This window comes from Sciurus vulgaris (genome assembly GCF_902686455.1).
Source record: "Sciurus vulgaris genome assembly, chromosome: 10".
NCBI classification, from domain to species: Eukaryota; Metazoa; Chordata; class Mammalia; order Rodentia; family Sciuridae; genus Sciurus; species Sciurus vulgaris.
In genome coordinates, this window is record NC_136470.1 from 29,476,646 (window position 1) to 29,503,145 (window position 26,500).

At 33.0% G+C, this 26,500-nt stretch overlaps 1 protein-coding gene across 1 annotated transcript in view; it reads left to right on the forward strand.

Moving 5' to 3' along the window:
• The window catches only part of LIPI (lipase I), a 65,620-nt gene that overhangs the window by 32,012 nt on the left and 7,108 nt on the right, over nucleotides 1-26,500 (forward strand). Inside the window, 6 exon segments of the mRNA XM_079154959.1 lie at nucleotides 865-954; nucleotides 1,935-2,041; nucleotides 2,047-2,101; nucleotides 3,754-3,858; nucleotides 15,615-15,726; nucleotides 19,833-20,009. Coding sequence (XP_079011085.1) covers nucleotides 865-954; nucleotides 1,935-2,041; nucleotides 2,047-2,101; nucleotides 3,754-3,858; nucleotides 15,615-15,726; nucleotides 19,833-20,009 — 646 coding nt within the window.

The window sequence follows — 26,500 nt, forward strand, 5'->3', positions numbered from 1 at the left end:
GCTTGCTACCCTTTTTCATTCTAGTGGCTCCCTGGGTATTAGACTGCATATTGATAATGGACTCAGAATTTGAAACTTTGCCAGAGCCCTAAAGATCTACAGATCTACAGAATCCCAGGAATCATAGCTGTATGTTGCATGCCACTCTTGCCCATGTCTTTCCAGCTGAGGCAGCGTGCTCTTTAGGTTTTACCAGTTAGCATCTGCAGCTCCCAGGCATGATCATCCCGAATGGGAGTAAATCAACACACTAACCAGAAAGGTCATATATGGCATGACTTCTTGTCTTCTGATGATCCTTCTTACATGTTATGCTCCAACCACCTGGTTTCTTTGAATACCCCAAGTCTACTTACCCATAACCCCATGACTCACTGCCCCACAGCCTTCACATCTTTGCTCACCTTCAGCCTCCTCAGTGGGAAACACCTTAGCCAAACTACTGAAAAGAGCAGTTACCACCCTTGCCAGCTGTGCTATGCCCTTGTTCCACTTGCTCCGTAGCACTTATCTTATATATTATATTTTTATTTGTCCTTATATCTTCCTTCCACTAGAAAGTATTTTCCACTACAAGAATTTTTGCCCTGTTTTTCAAACTTATGCACTAAAAGCATTAAGAATGTGACTGTTCCATAGTGAACCCATGATTGGTAAATAAATTAAATTAATGAATTACAATTTTGCAAATTTGAAAAACTAACACCATAAAAACTCATATCTGAAAAAATAACTTTTTTAAATTTTCAGTTAAAAGATTTAAAGAGTACTTTTCTATAGATTGTTATAAGCAATTTAGTTTTATGTAATTGTTGCCTACCTGATTATATACATTTTGTGATTCTTGGGTGCTTTTCTTTTTAGGTTTAGGTATACAAGAGCCATTGGGACATGTAGATTTTTATCCAAATGGAGGAAAAAAACAACCTGGCTGTCCTAAATCAATTTTTTCAGGTATATGTATAGTATTTGCAAATGAAATACACATGATTCAAAATGGTAAAAGAAAATAATTTACTTTTTCCTATTTAAATCTTCGGGTACTAGTTTTGTTTAATCATCCTTGCCTCAAGATTCAGGATCGTTATTGATCATAAGTGGTTTAATTTTGATCCTACTTCATTCATAAAGATTGCCAGTAATCATATCATTGGTCATGAATGAGACTATTATGTGATGGTTCCAATGATTTTAGTTCATCATTTAAATGTTAGGAAATTTTTAAGTCATTGAGGAAGCATGATGTAGCTAAAGTATCATGTAACACACATATGATCTCAAAATTTAACACTTATCATCACCATTTTACTGTACAAACATACTTTCAAATTCTCAACTCTTGATTATCTTATGTATAGATACAGCTGAGCAGCTGTTACAGGTGTGGAATTTGGCTCATCTGAGAGCCATGGTGATAAATATTCTTAGGTCCACAGTAGTAATGGGTCAAGTAACCCAAGGTCAAAGGCTGCTGAAGCTGGACAAATTTGGTCAAAGAGATGAGAATGCTAGAGTTTGGGAAAGGAAAGGGAGGTCATTAAGTTCAGTATCACCTGCTTCCATAGTCATATTCTGACCCTGGGTGGAAATCTTATGGGGGGGAGGATTAGAAAGGAGAGATGTATACTAGTTAGTTCTTAAAGATGCTATCATAAACTACTGCTATTGAAATTAAACATCTTTGCTGTGTTACTTATTACTTTGTGGAAAACATTATTAATTTTCCTGCAGAAGACATGCTGAAGTTAAGTTTTTAATGGTACTATTTGTTAAGGGACTTGAGATATAAGTATATTGCAGTCAACACTTTCATTTTTATAATATACACAGAATTTAGTAGAACTTAAAGCTTCAACTTTTAATTTTTTTTAATTTACTTAATCTCAGTTTAATACATGTATAGTTCTTTTGTTTGTTTGTTTTTTTCCTTAAAGGATTGGAATATATTAAATGTGACCACCAGCGAGCAATTCACTTGTTCATGGCAACTTTGGAAACAAACTGCATTTTTGTTTCATTTCCTTGTCGTTCATACAAAGATTACAGGCTAGTCTATGTGTGGACTGTGGCAGCTTTAAGCAAAACTCATGTCCTAGGCTAGGTAGAGGGATTGTTATAGTTACTGTAACTCCTTTGAGAATGAATACCCTAAGGTGTTAGGTATTTTCTGATGAATTTAAATCATAAAAACTATTATTTATATTATATGTTAATTTGTTAACATTTTGTGGAAAATTTGTCTGTGGAGACATGGTACTGTCAGAATAAATATTTTATTTTCTACTATTTTAAAAAATATTTAATGAGAAAATAGATCAACTGCCTTCCTATACTTAATATAGTGGGCAGATTCCAATGACATGATCCATGTTCTTTAGATCCAAATGGGTCTAACTATCTATCATCCAATTATATTTACATTTAAAGAAGAGAACTTGCACATTCTTTGCAGTCCTGAGAATTTTCTTTTTTCACTTGAAGTTTTAGGAGCAAGGGAAGAGGTGTGAACCACAGATAGATTTCCATTTGCTATCAGCAAGTAGTCATAATCCTACATGGTTCACAACCTTCTAAATCAATAAAGCTTGGTAAGAGCAGTTTAAGTATTGCAGCTTCTGAAAATTAAAGGCTTCCAGTTGAAAATTATAGAACAAAAGAATGCACATGAAATAGAATGTTAGAATCTCAGGGACTGTTCAGTATCTTCCAAAGAAATACTAGAGCCTAGCATATAATCTTTGGTCAGTATCGTGGAAAAGATCTTCCAGAAATGTTTCTAAAACCAAAAGAGCTCTAAGAGTAAATAGTGGTCATAAAGGCTGAATCCAACCATATGTAACCAATTTGCTTTAGCAGGACTAAGTACGTGGAGAATCTCTAGACAGGCATGCATTATGCAGCTTTGGCTAAATTTACATCATCCTAGGTCACTCTCCCCACATGACATCATGTGGTTCATTTTCTTCAGGGCTCTTTTGAAATTTTTTTTTTTTTTTTTTGGTTTTATCGAATGACCCAGATTGAATATATAAAGTGCTTAAGAGCATAAGTGAGAACTAAAGTTAAACCTGTAAAATCCCCATGAAGGCATTCTTTCTACTTCATTCAAATCTCCAGTGAAACATCTGAATATGTGTACACACATTTAATATATATATAATACATATATTAATATTCAAATTTTATAAATATATAAATCTGTTTCTATATAATACACATTATATATGCATATGTGTACATATATTAAATATATACTATCTACTATGTGAGTGTATATATATGACCTTTATGCTATTTATATCTTTATATTGCATATAATATATGTACATGCATACCATATCTGTATGTATGCATATGTGTATAGAAAAACTAAGAGCTATACCTGAGCAGCTAAATTGTATGTTCATTTATTACAATGTACTCTGCTGAACTTTCTAAAGAGTTGCAAATTAAATTCTGAATTCATAACATAGTAGTAAAATCTGTTACAAATGGACTATGGTCATGCAACATATGTTTAACTCTGATTAGTCTTCTAGAGTGGATTTATTGATGAATCCAGAATTTATTATTGTAGTTGAAGTAAGTAGAATAAACCTTACTAGAAAAATGTTTTGTAAGTTATAAAAATCCATGACTGTGATTATCATGATGATGTTGCTCATTGATCCTTTAGTTATAATTTAGTGATTTGAAATATGTGTGTTATTTGATAAAAGTTCAATATCCAATGTCCTCTTTCTTACATCTTAGGTTATGAAGCTGAGCTATGGAAAGTTGGCTTAAAAGAAAAAATGGAAGGATGGCCTCTTAGGACCGTTGTGTTTTTGGATACTAGTAGCACAAATCCATTCTGTAGTAAGTTGTTAACATTTTAAACAAATGAACAAAATATTAATATTTTGTATTCCATTTTATTTTATTGAAAATATTCTTTGTACTCTCAAATTCCATCATTTTAAAAAACTCGTTAGAGACAATTAAAGACTTGATTGATCATTAGCTTCAACTAAAGACTTGATTTTTTTTTTTTTTTAGATAAATTGATCAGATGCTTCTATAATATTTTCCCAAAGAAATGATCATGGCCTCACTCAAATTAACATGATTTATTTTGAAGTAATTTCAGCATATAACATATTAGGAAGCCTAAGACTTATGCATATCTATTATACCAACTTAAAAACTTAAAATATATGCATCTGAAAATGGACAAATAAATAATAATCTCCCTAATACGTTTAGAGTTAAGTGAGAGAAAACATGTAGAATAGGAGAGAATCTCATATGAGTCATATTAAATAATTAACTTAAAGAGGACCTATGAAAGATAGCACAATTATTTTGTTTAGAGATGAAAAGTTGGGAGTGATTAAATAAATCACTTTATGTGGATATTATAAGTTAGTTTCTAGTTAGTGGCATTGTCCTTGGTGTCTGGGGAAAAAACTTAAAATAGATTCTCTCATTACAAAATATTTAAGGTGGGGTCAGTTATTGTTAAGGTTTTGAAGTTATATTCACCATCAGTTTCAAGATACTATAGTCCTTTTTAATTAATGTTTATATATTTTCTAATTAGTTGTACATGACAGTAGAATGCATTTATACATTTTGATAGATAATACATAAATGAAGTATAATCTCTCATTTTTCTGATTATACATATTGTAGGATCACATGGTCATGCAGTCATACATGTACATGAGGTAATAATGTCTGTTTCACTCTATTATACTTCCTGCCCCCGTACCCTACCCCTCTCTTCACTTCCCTCTGCATAATATAAAGTAACTCTACCCTTCCCTAGCCCCCCTCTCCCATGGTGAATTGGCATCTGCATATCAGAGAAAACTTTCAGTCTTTGGTTATTTGGGTTTGTCTTATTTTGCTTAGCATGGTATTCTCCAACTCCATCCATTTACTAGCAAATGCTATAATTTTATTCTTCTTTAAAGCTGAGTAATATTCTATCAAATATATATATTCCATCAAATATATATATATATATATTTGCACTCTCAAATTCCATCATTTTTAAAAACTCGTTAGAGACAACTAAAGACTTGATTGATCGTAGATTCAAACTAAAGACTTGATATATATATGTATTTCTATTTTCTTTATCCTATCATTTGTTGAAGGGCACCTAGGTTGGTTCCATAGTTAGGCTATTGTGAATTGAGCTGCTATAAACATTGATGTTGCTGTGTCACTATAGTATGCTGATTTTTTTGTATTTATTTATTTATTTTTAATTATAATTATTTGTTTTTTATTTTTTACAGACTGCATTTTGATTCGTTGTACACAAATGGGGGTACATCATTTTGTTTCTATGGTTGTACATGATGTAGATTCATATCATTTGTGTTATCATACATGTACATAGAGGGTAATGATGTCTGTCTCATTCCACGATTTTCCATATCCCCCATTTCCTTCTACATAATCTAAAGTTCATCCATTCTTCTCTTACTCCCCACTCCCCACCCCCATTATATATCATCATCCACTTATCAGGGAAAACATTCAGCCTTTGTTTTTTGGGATACCTTGGTTTCACTTAGCATAATATTCTCCAATTCCATCCATTTATTTGCAAATGCCATAATATTATTATTCTTTATGGCTGAATAATATTCCATTGTATATATATATACCACAGTTTCTTTATCCATTCTCAGTTGAAGGGCATCTACGTTGGTTCTACAATCTAGCTGTTGTGAATTGAGCTGCTATAAACATTGGTGTGGCTGCATTACTATAGTATGCTGATTTCAAGTCCTTTGGATATAAACCAAGGAGTGGGATAATTGGGCCAAAATATGGGTCCATTCCAAGTTTTCTGAGGATTCTCCACACTGCTTTCCAGAGTGACTGCATCAATTTGCAACTCCACCAGCAATGTAAAAGTGTGCCTTTTCCCCTACATCCACACCAACATTTATTATTGTTGTGTTCTTGATAATAGCCATTCTAATAGGAGTAAGATGAAATCTTAGAGTTGTTTTAATTTGCATTTCTCTAATTACTAGAGATGTTGAACACTTTTTTGTATATTTATTAATCACCTATATGTTTTCTTCTGTAAAGTGTCTGTCCAGTTCCTTGGCCCATTTGTTTGGATTCTTTGTATTTTTGGTGTAAAGTTTGTAAGTTCTTCATAATTTTGGAGATAAGTGCTCTATCTGAAGAGTGTGTGGAAAATATTTTCTCCCACTCTGTAGGCTCTCTTTTCAGATTATTGATTGTATCCTTTGTTGAGTAAAAGCTTTTTAGTTTGAGTTCATCCCATTTATTGATTCTTGCTTTAATTTCTTGTGCTTTGGGAGTCTTGTTAAGGAAGTCTGATCCTAAGCCAACATGATGAAGACTCGGGCCTACTTTGTCTTCTTTTTGGTGCATGGTCTCTGGTCTAATTCCTAAGTCCTTGATCCTTTTTGAGTTGAGTTTTGTGCAGTGTGAGAGATAGAGTTTTAATTTTATTATACTGCATATGGATTTACAGTTTTCCCAGCACTATTTATTAAACAGGCTATCTTTTCTCCATTGTATGTTTTTGGCTCCTTTGTCTAGTATGAGATGACTGTATTTATGTGGGTTCATCTCTGTGTCTTCTATTCTATACCATTGGTCTACCTATTTTGGTGCCAATACCATGATGTTTTTGTTACTATTGCTCTGTAGTATAGTTTAAGGTCTTGTGACACTTCCTGCTTCACTTTTCCTGCTCAGGATTGTTTTGACTGTTCAAGGTCTCTTATTCTTCCAGATGAAGTTCATGATTGCTTTCTCTATTTCTATGAGGAATTTCATTGGAATTTTAATTAGAAATGCATTGAATCTATATTTTTTTGGTAGAATGGCCATTTTGACAATATTAATTTTGCCTATCCAAGGACACGGGAGATCTTTCCATCTTCTAAAGTTTTTTTCAATTTCTTTCTTTAGTATTATGTAGTTTTCATTGTAGAGGTCTTTCACCTCTTTGAGTAGATTGATTCCCAAGTATTTTAGTTTTTTTGAGGCTATTATGAATGGAGTTGTTTTCCTCATTTCCCTTTCAGATGTTTCATCGCATGTGAATAAAAATTCTTTAGGTTTATGCATGTTGATTTTATATCCTTCTATATTGCTGAATTCATTTATGAGGTCTGGAAGTTTTCTAGCAGAGTTTTTTGGATCCTCTACATATAGAATCATGTCATCGGCAAATAGTGACAACTTGAGTTCTTCTTTTCCTATTTGTACCCCTTTAATTTCTTTGGTCTGTCTAATTGCTCTGGCTAGTGTTTTAAGGATGATTTTGAATAGAAGTGGTGAAAGAGGCCCTGTCTTGTTCCATTTTTTAGAGGGAATAATTTCAGTTTTTCTCCATTAAGAATGATGTTGGAAAAAAAAAAAAAAAAAGAATGATGTTGGCCATGGGCTTAGCAATGCTAAGCCTTTACAGTGACCTTTACAATGTTGAGGTATGTTCCTACTATTCCTATTTTTTCCTAGTGTTTTAAGCATGAAGGGGTGCTACATTTTATCAAATGGTTTCTCAGCATCTATTGAAATAATCATACTATTCTTAACTTTATGTCTATTGATGTGATGAATTACAGTTATTGATTTCCAGATGTTCAAACTTAAATCCCTGGGATAAACCCCACTTGATCATGGTGCACTATCTTTTTAATATATTTGTGTATGCAATTTGCCAGTATTCTGTTAAAGATTTTTGCATCTATGTTCATCAGGACATTGGTCTAAAGTTTTCCTTCCTTAATGAGTCTTTGTCTGGTTTTGGTATCACAGTGATACTAATCTCATAGAATGAGTTTGGAAGGGTTCCCTCCTTTTCTATTTCTTGGAATACCTTGAGAAGTATTGGTATTATTTCTTCTTTAAAGGTTTCCTAGAATTTGGCTGAGAATCCATCTGGATCCTGGACTTTTCTTGGTTGGTAGGCTTTTGATGGCTTCTTCTATTTTGGTGCTTGAAATTGTTTAAATTGTGTACCTCTTCCTGATTCATTTTGGGAGGTTCATAAGTCTCTAAAAATTTGTCAAAGTCTTTGATATTTTCTATTTTGTTGGAGTATAGATTTTTAAAGTAGCTTCTAATTATGTATTTCAATGGTATCTGTTGTGATCTTTCCTTTTTCATCATGAATTCTAGTAATTTGAGTTTTCTCTCTCTCTTTGTTAGTGTGGCTAAGGGTTTATCAAATTTGTTTACTTTTTCAAAGAACCAAATTTTTGTTTTTTCAACTTTTAAAATTGTTTCTCTTGTTTCAATTTCATTGATTTCAGCTCTGATTTTAATTATTTCCTGTCTTCTACATTTTTTGGTGTTGATCTGTTCTTCTTTTTCTAGGGCTTTGAGATGTAATGTTAGGTCATTTAGTTGTTGACTTTTTTGTTTATAATGTATGAGCTCAATGCAATGAACTTTCCTCTTAGTACTGCTTTCAGAGTGTCCTAGAGATTTTGATATGTTGTGTTGTTGTTCTCATTTACCTGTAAGAATTTTTTTTATTTCTTCCCTGATGTCTTCTGTATCATTGCATCTTTCAATAGCATATTATTTAGTCTCCCAGGTGTATGAGTAGTTTTTATTTATTATTTTATCATTGATTTCTAATTGCTTTCCATTATGGTCTGATAGGATATAAGGTAGTATCTCTATTTTTTTTTATTTACTAATGACTTCTTTATGGAATAGCATATGGTCTATTTTGGAGAAGGATCCATGAGCTGCTGAGAGGAAAGTATATTCACTTGGTGATGGATGAAATATTCTGTAAATGTCCATTAAGTCTATGTAGTTGATTGTATTATTTAGCATTGTAGTTTCTCTGTTCAGTTTTTGTTTGGAGGACCTATCCAGTGGTGAGGGTGGTGTGTTAAAATCCCCTACTATTATTGTGTTTTGGTCTATTTGCTTCTTAAAATTGAGAAGGGTTTGTTTGATGTATGTAGATGCTCCATTGTTTGGGGCCTAAATATTTATGATTGTTATGTCTTGCTGATTTATGCTTTCCTTAAGCAGTATGAAATGTCCTTCTTTATCCCTTCTGACTAACTTAGGTTTGAAGTTCTCTTTATCCGATATGAGGATGAAGACCCCTGCTTTTTTACTGGGTCCATGTGCATGGTATTTTTTTCCCTATTCTTTCACCTTTAGTCTGTGTATGTCTTTTTCTGTGAGATGAGTCTCTTGAAGACAGCATATTGTTGGGTATTTCTTTTGAATCCAATCTGCCAGCCTATGTCTTTTGATTATTGGGTTTAGGCTATTAACATTCAGGGTTATTATTGTGATACGATTTGTATTCCTGATCATTTTGGCTTTTTTTTTTTTTTTTTTAACCTTGACTTGGTTTCTCCTTTGATTGGCTTTTTGTTTAGGGTAGTTCCTCCCTTTGCTGACTTGTATTGTTTTTCACTTCTTCCCCATGAAATATTTTGCTAAGAATGTTCTGTAGTTCAGACTTTCTATTTGTAAATTCTCTTAACTTTCCCAATACACCCAATATACCCAATACACCCAATACAATGAAAATGTAGCCCCGAACCAGATAGCCCCTACAAAGACTTTAACGTTGTTGTAATAAAGAGGATGTTTGATTATTATTTACAGTATTCCTAGTGGTGAATGAAGGATTGGGAAGGGTGTAGGATGTAAGTGAGTAAATAGAGGTACCTGTCAAAGGGCCTCCACTGTCCTGTATGTGTCTCAGGAAGGGAGCTGCCCTTCCACTGATGGTGGCCTCACCCTCAGGAATAATTCAAAATGCCTGCACCAGCCTCCAAAGAAGTTGGGGAGCCCTAGTGAGGGCAGGCTGGGTGTCTGGCGTCAGTCTGTGGTGGGGGTTGGGTGGGCATGGTGTCTGGGGTCTGTCTGCTGTAGTATGCTGATTTTAAGTTCTTTGGATATGAACTGAGGAATGGGATAACTGGGTCAAATTTTCTCCACATCCTCACCAACATTTATTGTTGCTTGCATTCTTGATATTTGCCATTCTGATTGGAGTGAGATTGATCAGAAGATATTATAATCCTATAAGCATTAATTGTATGCCCTGTTATACTAAATTGAGTCTGCCTACCATTAAATTTAAAACTTTTACTGATTAATTTTAGTTTTGCACATAGATGAAATAATGCAGACAGAGTTATACACTTTTTATCCAATTTCCCTCCATGGTGACATTTTACTATACTACAGGTAATAAATTTCATTAGCTATATTGATATTTGTACGTTCCACCTACTCTATTCAGAACTCCTTACAAATTGTGTGTGTGTGTGTTGGTTGAGCTATATACAGATTAGTCCCATGTATATGGTTATGTCTCTACCACTACAGTGAAGATACTGAGCAGTGCATCTCCACAAGGATCCCTTATGTTGTGCTTTTATAACCACATATGCCATCTTCTAGCTGTTTCTGACTTTTGACATTCATTAATATATTTCTAAAATTTTGTAATTTCAAAACTATTATAAAAAAGGAATTATTTAGTATGTGACTTTTTTTGGCTCTTTTTCATGCAACATAAATCCCTGGATGTTCATTCATGTAACATGTATCAATAATTGATTCTTTTTCATTTCTGAGTGGTATTCAGAGTATATATGCACTATAGTTTGCCCAGTCAGCTCTTACAGAGCATAGAGGATGCATTTAGTTTCTGGCTCTTGCAAATAATGTTCATAAGAATTTTGTGTACAAAGTTTTGTGTGAATATGTTTTCATTTTTGTCACAAAGTCTTAGGAGTGCAATTGTTGGGTCATAAACTAATTGCTGATTTAGCTTTAAAAGAAACTGACAGTTGTTTTCCAAAATGACTGTATCATTTTATATTCCCCTGAGCAAAATATGAGTGATCCATTTTATCTGATTCCCACTTGGCATTTGGCATTGTCATGATTTTTGAAATCTTACCCATTCCAATCTTACATTACACCTCATTTGGTTTTAATTTGCATTGCCTTGCCTGATATGTGATTATATCGAATATCTCTTTTATAAGGTCCATTTTAGGAGGAATGTGTGTTCATACTTTTTTGTCATTTTCCCATTGGATTATTTCTTTAGCTACTGAGTTTGATAATATATATTTTAGAAAGTTGTACTTATTAGATATTTCGTCTAAAAATATTTTCTCACAGTCTGTAGTTTGTCTTTCAAAAAATTTGTATTGTTTCTTCTTAGTTATATATAACATTAAGATTCATTTTTACATAATTAAAAAAGTATGGAATGTAATTAACTCAAATTCTGTTCCCGTATCTTCCCTTCTCTCCCTGATCTATTTTTTTTTTTTTGTTAGTGGCTTGTGGAGATACATGATGGAGAGGTCCACTGTGGTATATTCATATATACACATAGGAAATTTAGGTTAGATTCATTTTTCTGTTCTTTCCTTATCCAGTCCCTTTTCTCTCCCCCTCAGTCTTCTTTAACTAGCCTATTGGTCTTTCTTTTATTGTGATGGACTCTCTACCTTTTTCCTCTCTTTCTCTTTCTCTCTCTCTTTTTTTACTCCTTATTTTGGGCTTGATTTCACATATCAGAGAAAACATTGGACCTTTGACTTTCTGAGTGTAGCTTATATTTTCTTAGTGTGATAGTCTCCAGTTCCATCCATTTACCAGAAAATGCCATAATTTCATTCTTTATGACTGAGTAAAACTTCATTGTGTATGTATACCACATTTTCTTTATCCATTCATCTGTTGAAGCACACCTGGGTTAGTTCTATAGCTCAGCTGTTGTGAATTGTGCTTCTGTAAACATTGATGTGACTGTGTCACTGTAGTATGCTAATTTTAGTTCTTTTGACTACATACTGAGGAGTCATATAGTTGGATCATATGGTGGTTCCATTCCTAGTTTTTCGAGAAATCTCCATATTGCTTTCCATAGTTGTTGCACTAGTTCGCAGTTCCATCAATAATGTGAGTGTACTTTTTTTCCCCACATCCTTACCAACACTTATTATCTGTATTCTTGATGATTGCCATTCTGATTGAAGCAAGATGAAATCTCACTGTAGCTTTGACTTGCGTTTCCTTGATTGCTAGCAATGTTGAACATTTTTAAAAATATATTTGGTGGCCAATTGTATTTCTTCTTTTGTGAGGTGTTTGTTTGGTTCTTTTGCCCATTTTTTAATTGGGTTATTTGTTTTTGGTGTCAAGGTTTTTGAGTTCTTTATATATTCTGGATATTAATACTCTACCAGAAGAGTGATGGCAAAGATCTTTTCCATTGTGTAGCCTCTCTCTTCATATTCTGAATTCTTTACTTTGCTGTACAGAAGCTTTTTAATTTGATGCAATCCTACTTACTGATGTTTAGTTTTATTTCTTGCACTTTAGAAGGCTTGCTAAGGAAGTTGATTCCTGTACCAACAGGTTAGTATGTTGGGCCTACATTTTCTTCTAACAGTTGCAGAGTTTCAGATCCAGTTCCTAGGTCTTTGATTCATTTTCAATTGCCTTTTGTGCATAGTGAGAGATAGATGCTAAGTTCCATTCTTCTACATATATTTATAGTTTTCCCAGCACCATTTGTTAAAAAGGTGCTATCTTTTCTCCAGCATATGTTTTTAGCAACTTTGTTTAGTGTGAGATAACTATATTTATGTCGATTTGTCTCTGTGTCTTCTATTCTATTCCATTAGTCCTTATGTCTGCTTGGGTGCCAGTACCGTGCTGTTTTGTTACTATGGCTCTGTAGTGTATCTTGAGGTCTGGTATTGTGATGCCCACAGCATCATTCTTTTGTTCAGAGTTGCTTTGGCTATTCTAGGTCTCTTAATTTTTCAAATGAATTTTAGAATTGCTTTTTCTAGTTCTGTAGAAAATGTCATTGACAATTTAATAGGAATTGTATTGAACCTGTATAATGCTTTTGGTAGTATGGCCATTTGGTAGTAGGCCATTAATTCTGCTTATCCAGGAACATGGGCAGTCTTTTCATCTTCTGAGGTCTTCTTCAATTTCCTTCTTCAGTGTTCTATATTTCTCGTTGTAGAGGACCTTGACATCTTTCGTTAAATTAATTCCAAAGTGTTTTATTTTATTTTTTAAGGTAATTGTGAATGGAATAGTTTTCCTAATTTCTTTTTCAGCAGTTTTATTATCAGTCTGTAGTAAAGCAACTGATTTATGTGTGTTGATCTTGTATCCTGCAACTTTACTAATATTTTTTATTAGTTCTAGAAGTCTTGTGGCTGTAATTTATCTTTTCCTCCTTTTCACAGAGTCCTTTGCAGAGCAAAATGTTTACTCTGTTGAGGGATGAATTCTACATGGATGCTTGAAATAAATTTATATTCTACTTTTGCTGGGTGGAATGTGCATAATATTGTTATATTTTCCTGAATAAATTATAGATCATATTTCCTTCTTTTTGGTTTATACATAAAATTTTATCTTACCTCATAGTTTATTTTATTAGATTTTATTCACAGCAATAATATACCTTACAGATTCTTTGAATCTTTTCTTTTTACTATCTTTAATATTTTATTCTGTAGTATTTTGCTTCCATTTATTCAATACTCAATATTAATTGTAAATGTCATTATTGCTTTAACTATTCAATTTTATTTCCTAATTTCAGTTTTCTGTGTTTGTGTCTTTGAGATCTCCTGATCCTGCATTTGTTCCTTGCAGTGTTAACTTCTTACTGATATATACTGTATCAGAGACTTTTCACTAGTGTTCTCTATTAGTTTTCCTTTTATTTCCCCTTGAAACTATCTTTATGTTTTCTCACTTAGAAATGAAAACAGTTTGAGATAAATTCTACATCAACATTTATTTTTGTTCACATGTCAAAAAGACTAATCCTCTTATATTATGCAAGTTTCCTGTTTTCAAGTTTTTCGTCAACCTAATTTTTTCTTGAAGATAATCTGTCACTTTCTTCTTTTTGTAATTATAAATTTATTTTGCTTTAGTGTTGTTATTCAATATCAATGCTCCTTTCAAGTCTGAATTAATGGTTAATGAAAAATTTGTGCTCTTTCAAATCAGAGATTTATATCTTTCATTAATATAGAAAATACTCAACAACCAGCTGTTTTCCAAAATTTTCTCTTCAGAGCAAGTTGGACTCTTTCTTCCTAGAACTGTTTTATCACAGTCCTGGAATACTCTTATGTAAATTGTTTAGGGTTTTTCACTAAATGACTAGTATCAATTTAAATTTCATGTTATTATTATTTTATTAACCTTAAGACCTGCATAAAAGACTGGGTTTGTACCTCAGTGATACAGTGCCTGCCTTGCATGCCGAGGTCTTGGGTTCAATTCTCAGAACCTCAAAAAGAACAGAAAGATTCTAAAAAGACCCATAGAGGCACAGAACCAGGAGGAGTAATTTCCCGAGTGGGTCTTTCAATGATGAGAGGAGGTTGAGGTTCCTAAAACTCTACAGGGACCTGAATTTCAGCTCTGTCACTTAGCACCATATTTCTTCTTCTGGAAGTTGATACTTCAACCTCAGTTTCCATGATTCACCCATTTCTCAAGTCCCAGGCTTCAATCCTTATGGCCTTGGATGTATTATTCTTCATTCCACTTCCTCCTTTAGGGCTTGATTGAGTATTAAAATATATATTGCACACCTAGCATTTCTATATACTTGTAGTAGGATGGTGGCTCATTCTGTAACATTTTAATATGTGATGCTGCCAGAAATCACCTGAGCCAATTTTATGAGGGAGGTGGGCCACAGTACTCTGCCTAAAGCTGGTCATACGCTTCAGAATAAGAAGCGTTCCTTCACATCTCTTGCATTAGAAATTTATAAGATCCAATCATAAATGCATTACTTTATTTGAGGTAATATTAAGCACAAGACATGATGTTACTTCTGACTGCTTAGTAGTAACAATTAACAGGTAGCATGTACAACTTCTGTATATCTCATAGGAAAATTTGCAGATTCCATATTATGTTTGAATATATGTATCATCTTCTAGGGGTGACTTGGGGTAACTGGCAGAATTAGGGCTTCCTTATAACCCTGAAACTGTTGAGTATAGGGGTGAGTGCAGTAGTCTTGTCTTTGAAAGATATACCATAATAAATTTTCATGAGAGCATTTTGATAAGAGCGACTATTAACTTACCATAATAGGGTTATTTAGTAGTCATTTTCAGCTGCCAGAGAAAATAGAGTGATGGTTGTCAAGAAGATGTAGCTTGGACTATTTCATATAATTAAGAAACCTTATCATATTTACCTTGGTTATCTTATTGAAAAGTACAAGTTATTTAATTGACCTAAATTCTGAATGTTGTTTGGTTGTTTTTTGATTTGTAGACTATTTAGAATTCAGTAGGTACTTGACCAAATCCTAACCATAACCATTACTGGGTTCTTATTCTTCATTTTTAAGACTAGTCAGAAGTTGACAAACAAGAAACAAAATATATTACCTAATGACCAAATGAGAACTTCTGATGAATATCATTTGCATATATAATATAGGACTACATTAAATAATATATATATATATATATCTGTGTATTTGCATATGTGCCCAAGCTAAAGTTTAAAAAATAATGTGAATGGCCTTTTATATTTTTATTTCGTAGCTTATTATTTTGTTCTCAGTATAGTTGCTCTGGGTGAAACTATGAATGATGGCTATATTTCATTTAGATTATTAAACCAACTTGGAACGGTTGAAAATCCAAGGCTCTATGAGTAAGTACCATTTCATATTTTCTTCTTTTACACATTAAATGTGTGCTTTCTTGAGTATCCAGTTTGAAGATAGTCCAAACAAAGTAAATTTCTATCCAAAAAGTCTTAAAATGTTAGTTATTATAGGATTTTGTGTCTCATTCAGATTCTTCCATTTTAAAAAGGAAGATACTGAATATGAGGCTGAGTAGCTCGTTAATATTATGTATCTGGTGACTACCTCAGTTATAAGAGTACAAGAAGAAACATTTTGTTTTCTGTCCTTTCATTCTTAATTCCAATGTCTTTCCTGGCAACCTTCTGACTTTCTCCAGGTTTTAAGAAACATCATGTTCATAGTGGTGAACATGAATGTCTAGTGACAATTAATAACAGAGTGAAGCAATTCTAGTATTTCAGAAAACCATGCTCAGCCACAAAGCTCCCAAATAGTAGGAGAGGGATGCTTTTCCTCAATCTTCTATTTAGCTTCTTATGCATGTGCATTTGTGTACCTGAATTGGCAAATTAATTAAATCTAATATGTGAGGAACTTTGGACCTGAGTATATATTGACATATAGATATATTCAGTCATTAACCATGAACCAGGAAAATGTTCCTGCCTGTTTTATTTGCACAATGGTAACAATGTCTCTAATAGCATAGTATTATTAACTTTTAATTATAATAAAAATAACACTAAAATATAAAAAGAAACCACAATTCACAACTAATACAGTGTTTAAGATTAAATATTTCAGCCCTTGCACTACACATAGAAAATAATTTTAGAGTTCATGTTGATAAAATTACTGAGAACCTCTTGTGCTAAAATAAAACAAAGACCTTCCATCATGAGAAACAATGATCATATTTAGGAATAATACCTTTGGTTAAAAATCAGGCAAATTTTTTAAATTTTTGAGAAAAATGCATTTTTAATATTAAATTGTGTAACTTTAATTTTCTAAAGTTAATAAAAGCATTGCAGATAATTTAATGGTGAAATGAATGTGGTAATGCAAGAGTACCAATTATTCTTGTTCCTTTCCTTTTTTTAAACCTTAGTTCAGTCACTTAAAAAAGAATAAAAAAGAAATCAAACTAGAATCTCGGTTCAAATTCTTCACTTTTATCAAGTCCCCATCTTTTATTATAAAAAACTTTAAGATCCTTTTTACCTAATTTTGAACATTGGTCAAATGTGTTGTAATTGTACATATTATTGCAAAATAGTTCATTACCTTTGGTAACATTGAATATGTATATTTATGCATATTCATATAATCCATTATTTAGTTTTTATCAGAACTATACTTTGTTAGCTTTTGTATTAATTTATTCATCCAACATATTATCCAATTATTCGTCACTAACCTTATTCAGACATTTTACAGAATACTAGAACTCAGACCATAATAGTGTTATTTTTCACCAGGAGGTCACATATTTAATACTGGAAGAGACTAAGCCATAATTGCATCTCTGAGTAATAAGTTTTATGATAGAATATCACTAAATTACTGTCAAGGCATAGAGAAAAATTAAGGAAGCATTAGAAAATAAGGTGATGGAAGCCAGAATCAGGGAGAAGTTAATTTCAAAGATATGGAGATGAGAAAGCACCTAATTCAAGAATAGTGTGCAGACTACAGTTCTCAAGCAGTTGCTTTGGATTTCTCTGGAATGCAAACTGTGTCCTGATTTACTTTACGAATACCATGAAAAAGTATAAAATATGGAGGTATTCCTGTGTTAAAATCTGTCCATTTAAGCCTGGCTAATGACTTTATTGTTTTTCTATTAATAATTATTTGGATGTGAATTATTTTTTAGATGCTCTGGAGTCAGAGTATTTTAAATGATCTTTTATTTGCCTTTCCAATATTGAAATAGGAATATTTTCTCACTGTAGAAAATGTATCATTTTCTAGAATGGAGAATGAGAATTGCCTATTATTGTGTCACCCAAGAATACTCACACTTAACCATTAAAAAAATAATTATTACACCCCTTCTGTCTTCTCTTTTTCCTCCTCCTTATTCTCTTCTCCTCTGTCCTCTTCTGATCCTCCTTTTCTATTTCATACATGACTCTGTGGATACACATTATTATTTTTTTTTATTTAGCAAAATGAGTATCTTCCTCAAAATGTGTTCTGCATCCTGATTGTTGTGATATAGTGTGAACACTCATTCTGTGTAACTAAAAATCACTTAGATCTTGTGAGACCAAATGTATGAATATACCAATGCAGGACTTTAAACAGGAGATATCAGTATTACATGTTCAGATTAGAACAATTCCCCAGACGGATGAGCAGCAGTAAATTAGAAGGAACCAGATTGGTGCCAGGAGTCCACAGAGAAGGCTGCACCAAACCAGTAGACGTGAAAAAGAAGTGTGAGATTCCAGAGGTTTTTAAGACTTTCAAATAGTTATGTGATGTGTTTTTATGATTAACTGAATGTGAAAGTCAAGGAAAGAAATCAATTTAGAGTGACTTCATGTGTTGAGCTTGGTGGCTATTTAAAAATTAAAGTGCCGTTCCATACTGAGCTAAGACTCACATAGGGATGATCCAAAGTAATCATTTAGTAAAAGACATTGAGAGTTTCTGTAGCCCAGGAACAATGCCTAGGAATGAGGAAAAAGTTTTTGACAAATTAGATTTCTGCCCTTATATAATTTCAGTATAAGGCAGCAGATAGACTTTAAATTAATAATAGAAAGAATACAATGATGTCCATCCTCCCTATTTTCATACAATTTTTAATGGTTATCCACATTGAGTGAGGCCCTCTGCTAAGTGCTTGGAATATTGTAATTAGCAGAATAGACATAGTCCTCTCTTTATCAAGACTGCAGCATACTAAGGAATAGAAAGTAATCAAATAATTATAAATTATAAATAAATTAAAAGTAAAACATAGCCCTGAAAAATGTGTCTTGAGACAAATTATACTATGTATGGAAACTTAAATAGGGAATATGAATTAATGGGGTCATTAAAATTTTTATGGGTATATTGCATTAGTTGAGATCTAAATTGTGAATGAGTCACTGCCCTGCTGCATTCCAGGTTGGGGACCCAAATATGCAAAGAACTTGAAGCAGAAGGTGGCAAAATCCACTCCAGGACCTAAAGAAAGTTCTGTGTTTGAGAATAAAGGCAGGGAACACAAGAGAGAGAGAGAGATGAGAGAGGCAGAGAGCACCTGACTAACTACAGGAACAAGAATTCATAGGCCATGATCCAGAATTTATAATTCATTCACCAGACAAATGAAAACCATTGAAATGTTTTGATTAGGGGAGTCTGATTGAGGCCAAGTCTGAGTTTTTATTTTGGGAAAACCATAGACCACTGCAATTAGAGAAGGAATTGAAGAGGGGATTGGGTGCTATTGGAGGTATAGAGGCAAGATACAATGGTATCCTGGTGAGAGAATTTTCAATGGAGATAGAAAATGAGATTAGATTCAAAGATTCAAGATATTTCTTTGGCAAGGACTGTAAGGAATTTGTGATAGATTAGATGTTGGGATTGACCAGAGAATAAAATCAAGGGTGAATCCAAATTTTATTTATTTATTTATTTATTTATTTATTTATTTATTTTTGAACTCCGGGGCACTCAACCACTGAGTCACATCCCAGCCCTATTTTGTATTTTATTTAGAGAGAGGGTCTCACTGAATTGCTTACAGCCTCGCTTTGGCTGAGGCTGGCTTTGGCCTTGTGATCCTCCCACCTCAGCCTCCTGAGCTGCTGGGATTACAGACGTGTACTAGATTGGCTAAGGCCGTAAATGGTAGTGCCATAAAGATGGTGACACAATTTAATACAATGAGGAAATTTATATGTTTCATTTAGTTTTTATTCTCTTTTTGTGGGGTCAGGGGAAGGTGTTGGGGAAGCTTCTAAGCTTGAGGCATCCTGGTAATATTCAAATGACAAAGTGAAACTGGTGGAAATACATGTATCTGAACTATGAACTAGAGGTAGAGACTTGGTGATCATGAGCCATCTGTTGGCAATCAAAACCACTGGGGTGGGTGCAGATTGGTTGGAAATATGTTTAAAATTATTAATATGCTGAGTATATAAAATTTTTTGTTTAGGAAGAGCAAACCATTTTATAAACTTCAAGAAGTCAATATTCTTGCTCAATTTTTCACTGATGTTGTAAATATTTCAAGCATTGGTTTGACATATTTCCAGACCTCAAATACTCCATGTCTCACATGCAACTACAGGATCCAGAGTCTCATGTTAAAATCACTCACATATCCAGAAAGGTAAGACTGCTCAATTTTTATTTCAACCTGTCACCTTTAAGTTCGAAAATACAGGCTCGTTTAGTAATATTTTAAGTGTTTATGCATTGCAGTATCTGTTTATTTTTTATTTCAGACTATATTACGTGTATAGTCATATACATATACATATAATATATATATATATTATACATAGATAGTAAATGTTAAAAGTGTATGGAATACATTTTGGGGGGGCTTGGATAAAATTTATTTTGTGATCACATTACCCAAGCAAAGAAAATGCACACACAATCATTTCCTAAGAAACAACACACATGAAAAAGTGAGACAATGTATGCCTCAGAAGTTTATGAATAGTTTCTTATTTATAATATGTGTTCCTGGAGTGGTTGAGAGTTGTCCTTTGGGTGGTATCCAGTGGCTGAAAACTATGATGAAACAGGATTACAGCAGATGAAGGCCATCATGACTTCTAGCACTCTTTTCTTTCTCCCAACTTCATTACCCTTTCACTGGGGAAAGAAGAAAGTCCATTTTCACTTGCTGCCCCTACCATTCTGAAGATTACTGGAAATTCAACACAAGAATAGAGTGAGGCTCTGGGATACACACCACAGTAGCATGAAGAGAAGCTAACTCCTCACACTTGCATTTTATAGTCATCTGTCTTGTCACTTAGGTCACCGTTGCCTCCATTCCTATTGAAATGTGATGCCATTGTGACTGTCTGGGGTTCATGTCTTGAGGATCATCAGCTCTAGCACTTGTTTGTTTCAGTCCACTGACTGTATTGTTCTTGGTTTCCTATACTCACAACCACAGAGAACTGTCCTTTTCCTCATGATAGTTATGAACACGTTTGCCACAGAATTCATATCTCCATCAACAACACCCTTGGGAAGTTGTTAGGAACACTGAGTAGCTCTTTGATGAGTTGGTCACCTATCATTTGAATGTGTGAGGGTTTTCAACATAAGTATCAGCTGAGAGCCAGTAGAAAAGTGTGTGTGGATTGTTGGAAATCTTTGACTATGATGCTTCCTTTTCATTTCTCTTTTTGTACTTGTATTTATGTATTTAATTTCCCAAATGCCTTCCTAGAAATTTTGAAAGTAGTAAATATGAATTTGTAGAGAGTAAAAATAAAAATGATAAGTGATAAGAATATACATTTACATAAAGACTATATCAACAGAGAGGAATTGGGAAAATTCTCTGAAGTGTGGATCATTTCATAACTTTGGGGGTAGTATTTAGTCACTAAAATGTCAACAAAATACCATTATAATGATAAAAGACTAAGGATTATTTTATTGTCATTTATTTCGGATTGAAATGTATGCAAAAAATATACGGACATTTCCAGCAGGAGCATTTAGCTTCATCATTATCTTCCAAAGTACATGGTAGCAATGGTGGTGGGGTCATACCTGGAAGGATTAAAGCTGTAAATATTTCAATCTTCAGTTTACCTCCATATTTACTTTTTTAAAGATACAAGGCTTCCACTAAATATATAAATAGAAATTATATTTGCAGTCCCCCAAAGCTGGTCTCTGAAGAAGTCAGGGTGGTAGTGGCATCATAGTGTCCTAGTCTCCCCCGTTCATACCTTTCTGAGTGTTAAGATGGAGGGCATGAATGCAGAAGTTTAGAGGTTGTAGTTTCACATCTTGTTTATAGACCTTAAATTTAAGGGATTCATATTGGCCAAGAATAGTGTTTTTCCTTTGGTATCATAAATGGAAAGAGAAATGAAGAATTTTCTCCTCGGTCCAGAAGAAGCACACAATGTAAATTCTGATAAGATACAAAGAGTTTAACAAGAATATTTGCATACAGAACAGCACACAAGCTCAAGAAGAGCAAGAGAAATTTAGTTACAAGCTTGTGGACAGTAAAAGGAAACACACGGAATTCATCCTTTGTGAGCATGGGTAAATATGGGGGTAGACACTCCTTTTACCACAGAAGCAGAGATGAACAGCAAAACAAACAAAATAGGGTATAATACGGCATTGGAAACACAAGAAAGAAAGACTTACAATCAGGCTTTAGGAATAAGTTTACTCTAAAATATATTTTTTCAAGAAATACAAGGAAATTACATAAAGCATTACTCAGTGCTTTCACTGATATTTAAGAAAACAAATTCAGGAAAGAACAAGTGAAGAGTGACATGATGAGACAAATAACAGTGATTAAAAGAGAATTGGCTGAGATAAATAATTGAAATCAACATCAGAATTGGAATTGATATTACAAATAGTAAAGGAAGGTTCAATGGATAATGTAGAAAACACCTTATAACCTACTGAATAAGAATATGTAAATAACTGAGAATACTGAATAATATAAAAATCGAGGAAAATAATTGAAATGTAAATGTGGATACCCGATGTCACCAAAGAAGAGACAGAAGACCTCCAGATGTGATAAAAGAAACTCCCTTCAACTGAAGAAGATAATGATCCCAAATGGAAAGAATAAACTAAAAACCAGGAAACCAAGAGGCCAAGATTTAGATCTATTCTTATAAATTTTATTTTTAGATTTGATGATAAAGAGAATTTTTCAAATATTCAAAGAAATTTTCAGGGAGAGGAAGATTCAATGTTTTAGCAATGGGGAGTTTTATTAAATGCACATACAAGTTTAACAAGATGCTGTTAAAAAAATATAAAACTTGACTCTTCCTAACCAATCTGAAATTTAAAATACCAAGATGAGCTGCGGAAGTTTGAATAATTAGTATAATGTTTATAACGGTAGCTATGAAACAGTAAAAGTGTTCCCATGCAGCAATAATGAAAATGTCTGAAACTGGCAGATGAATATAAATGTAGTTTAATGAGTAAGTGGAAACCTCCAGAATCTTGTTGATGAAAAGAACAGCAATCAAATAATGACACTATACTAAATAATTGACAAGTGAAAAAAGTTTAACATTTTCTTATCACACATTGAATTTCTTATCCCAATAAAATATTAAATGCAAACTAATAAAGAACAGAAAGAAATCTAGAAAATGTTTGTCTTTGTACTATGTGAAGCTGACACAGAAAACAAAAATGTTAAGCAGTTTGCCTACATGAAAATCTAAAAAATAAGGATCTAGATGTCTATATACCATTAACAAAAATAAAATTAGCTGGGAAAAGCTTTATAATGCATATGCTATTGGATGGTTTTAAACTATTTATATATAAATAATATTTACCAAAACTATTAAAATACATTTTAGTTGAAGTATGGAGATAAATGTTCTTCAAATGATTTATACTCCAAATCCTGACTTTATCTTCATTTATCATAGACTAGACTCTGTCTCTCACTCCACATTCAGTTGTGATATTCCTTGTCTCTACCTTCTTTCTAATCTCTCCCAGAATTCATCCTTTCTTTCCATCTCCACTGTTACATACTCTATTAATGCGGACCATCTCTGCCAGAAACATTTTAAGAACCTCTTACCTACTCTCTTTTTCTTAGCCTTATGTCCTATAATTTATCCTTTTCTTTTCCTTTTTTTCTTTCTTCTCTTTTCTCCTTTTCTTGGGGGTTGGGTTCTGGGGTTGAACTCAGGGATGTTTTACCATTGAACTACATCCTTAACCCTTTTTGTATGTTCTATTTTGAGACAGGGTCTCACTAGGTGGCTGAGGTTCTCACTAAGTTGAGGCTGGCCTCGTTCTCCCTAGTTGCTGGGGTTACAAGCATGTGTCACTGTGCCTGGCTTATAAATTATTCTTAATGCAGGGCCCAGAGTGATCTTATAAATGTTGGGTTAGGTCCTGTTACACGGGCTCACTTAGTCTCATGGGTCTCCCTGATGTCCTTGGAACCCTGGACCGATACTCCTTACTGTAACTGCACCCTCCTGTGCTATTGCCCTGGTTGTGTCCTCTACCTGGAAATTTTCTCTCCTTGATATGCCCCTGGCTAACTTATCTCCAAGATTTTGCTTAAACATCATTCTCTCAATGAAACCCACCTTACCATTCTGTTTACAGTTGTATATAGCTGTCTTACCACTCCCCGACCTCTTACCCTACTTCTTTATCCTTATAGGATTTGTTTTTCATGGTGGACTCTATACTTGTTCATTGTTTTTGTTGTTTTTTTTCTCCCATGGTAGAACGTAAGCACCTTGAGGGCACTGATTTTATCCTTTCTGCTCAAAGTACTTCAAGTGCCTTAAACTGTGCTTGGGACATATTAATCACTAAATGAATGGTTATTGGATGAAGAAATGCAGACATATGTTGTCATAGAATAACTTTAAAAGTTAAAGGAACAAATGGTTAATAGACATTTTAAAATGTTTAATCCCAAATATATTCAAGAAAGTTAAAATTATGGAAAGGAAATACAGCATAATTTTCTTGAGTTGGCAAAACAGTCTGTTATTGAATTCATACTTAAATTGACATCCTGTTTTACTGCTGGAAGGTATGTAAACTTGTACATATATTCTGGAAAAAAATTTAGTAAAATATATCAAGAACCCCCAAATGTTAATGCATTATTTCCTCTTTAAGGATTTACATTTCAGAGACATAGCAGGAGGTGGTGTTTAAAAGCATCAACTCTGCAATCAGAGTGTCTGAGTTTGAATTTCAGCTCAATTAATTACTAGCTGTCATCTTGGATAAATGAATTAATCATCTGTGCCTTGGTGTCCTTATATAAAAATAGGAAAAGAAATATTTTACTTTGTAGAATTAAGAAGGTTAAATAATGTAAGGAATATCTAAAATTGATACAATATTTATAGATGATTTAAACTATTGTCTGGCATATTGTAAGCTCTATGCAAGCATTTGTTAAGAAGTGTAAAAGGAAATATCAGAAATGTACATACATATTTCTATATAAGAAATGTATTCACAGTTTGATTAATAATGCTACAAATAGAAATAAATTAACTGCATTTGATGGGGTAATTGATAAATTGATTATGGAATATCTACAATATGATATGTTAGGTAATCATCAAAATGGGCAAATTAACATAGCATATTTTTTAATGACTAATTATTTTCAAATATTATAAATGTGTTCCAAATTTGGAAAATATTTAATGAAATGTACTTTTTTTTCTTAAGGGTATCTTGATGAAAAAAATTTAAATATATACTAATATTATAATTTTGCAAATTAGCCTAATGTTTTCCTTATCTCACATTAAATTCTCTGGTTACTTAGAGTAGTTGCATTTGGTTCAATAGTTTCAAGATTGTTTTGGAAATATACATAATGCCTAGATTCAATGAGGGGCAAGCATTTGAGAAAGAAGAGTCAAGAAGCTGTCTTTAAATTAGAAAATAGCCTCTGAAAGACAACTTATTGAGGCCCTAAGTAAGTTAGTGAGACTCTGTCTCAAAATAAATAACAAAAAGCGTTGGGGATATGGTTCAGTGGTTAAGCACTTCCTGGGTTCAATCTCCTTTACCATAAAGAAATGAAGTTTGTGGAGGTAGACATGTTTAACCTGATTTAAACATTATACATTTTACACATGTATACACATGCTATCCCATGAAACAATTTTCACGATTTAGTTTCTGTTAAAAGAATTTAATTTAAATTTAAAAAATAAAATAAAACAATTCTCTCCTTAATTTCCCTGAAAGATGTTATGAAATCATTTAAGGTAGTAATTGATAATTGCACAATGTAATCAAGAATTTTCAGGTTGTAATCATGAAAACTGAAGCACTTATATTTTGATTAATTGTAGAACTATTATATTATTACATAAATATTCACTCATCAATTAAAATCTCAGAAAAATGTAAGTAAAAACACATTATAAATGTCTATAAATGTGTTTAACAGTCAATCCTTCTGGTTCATAAAATAAATGCTTTTCTTTCTATGTTTGTCTTGTAATTTGTTCCATACATTTTCAATTGCGTAATATATATGCAAAGTGTATATTTGGTCCATAGTAGATTCTCCATCTTCCCTTCTAATTCTTCTTCCTTTTGTTGTTTAGCCCCCAATTAACCTTTCCTTATACCTCCTTGCATCTAGGAATACACAGTTCAAGCAACAGACAGACCAAGATGATAATTATATAAAACATATTTTCCTATTGTTGAAATTATTAATAAAATGCTTTCTAACCCTATTCCCAATACTTCTATAAAGCTGTAGCTCTCATTACGTAGCCATATAACTTCTAGCCTCTTGTAAATATTGCATTTATTATGACTCAAATTCTTATCAAGGCTCTATCCTCACTTCTCCCACTCTGGTAACTGCATGCTGTGCATTCTAATCCAGGAGAGTTTTGAGTGACATAGGAAGACTGAGCACAGATGACCAAGAAATTTGAAAAAAGAAATCTTTCAGTGATTGAAATTGCATCTCAGAAGGTAGGATATATTTTAAGAGTTATTTGTCCCAACTTCAATTTGACCTCTTCCTTCAGGGAATTGAAGGGATTTTTAGTTTTATTCAAGGTGCAGGTTTTCACACATTGTGAAAAAAATGAAAGATCT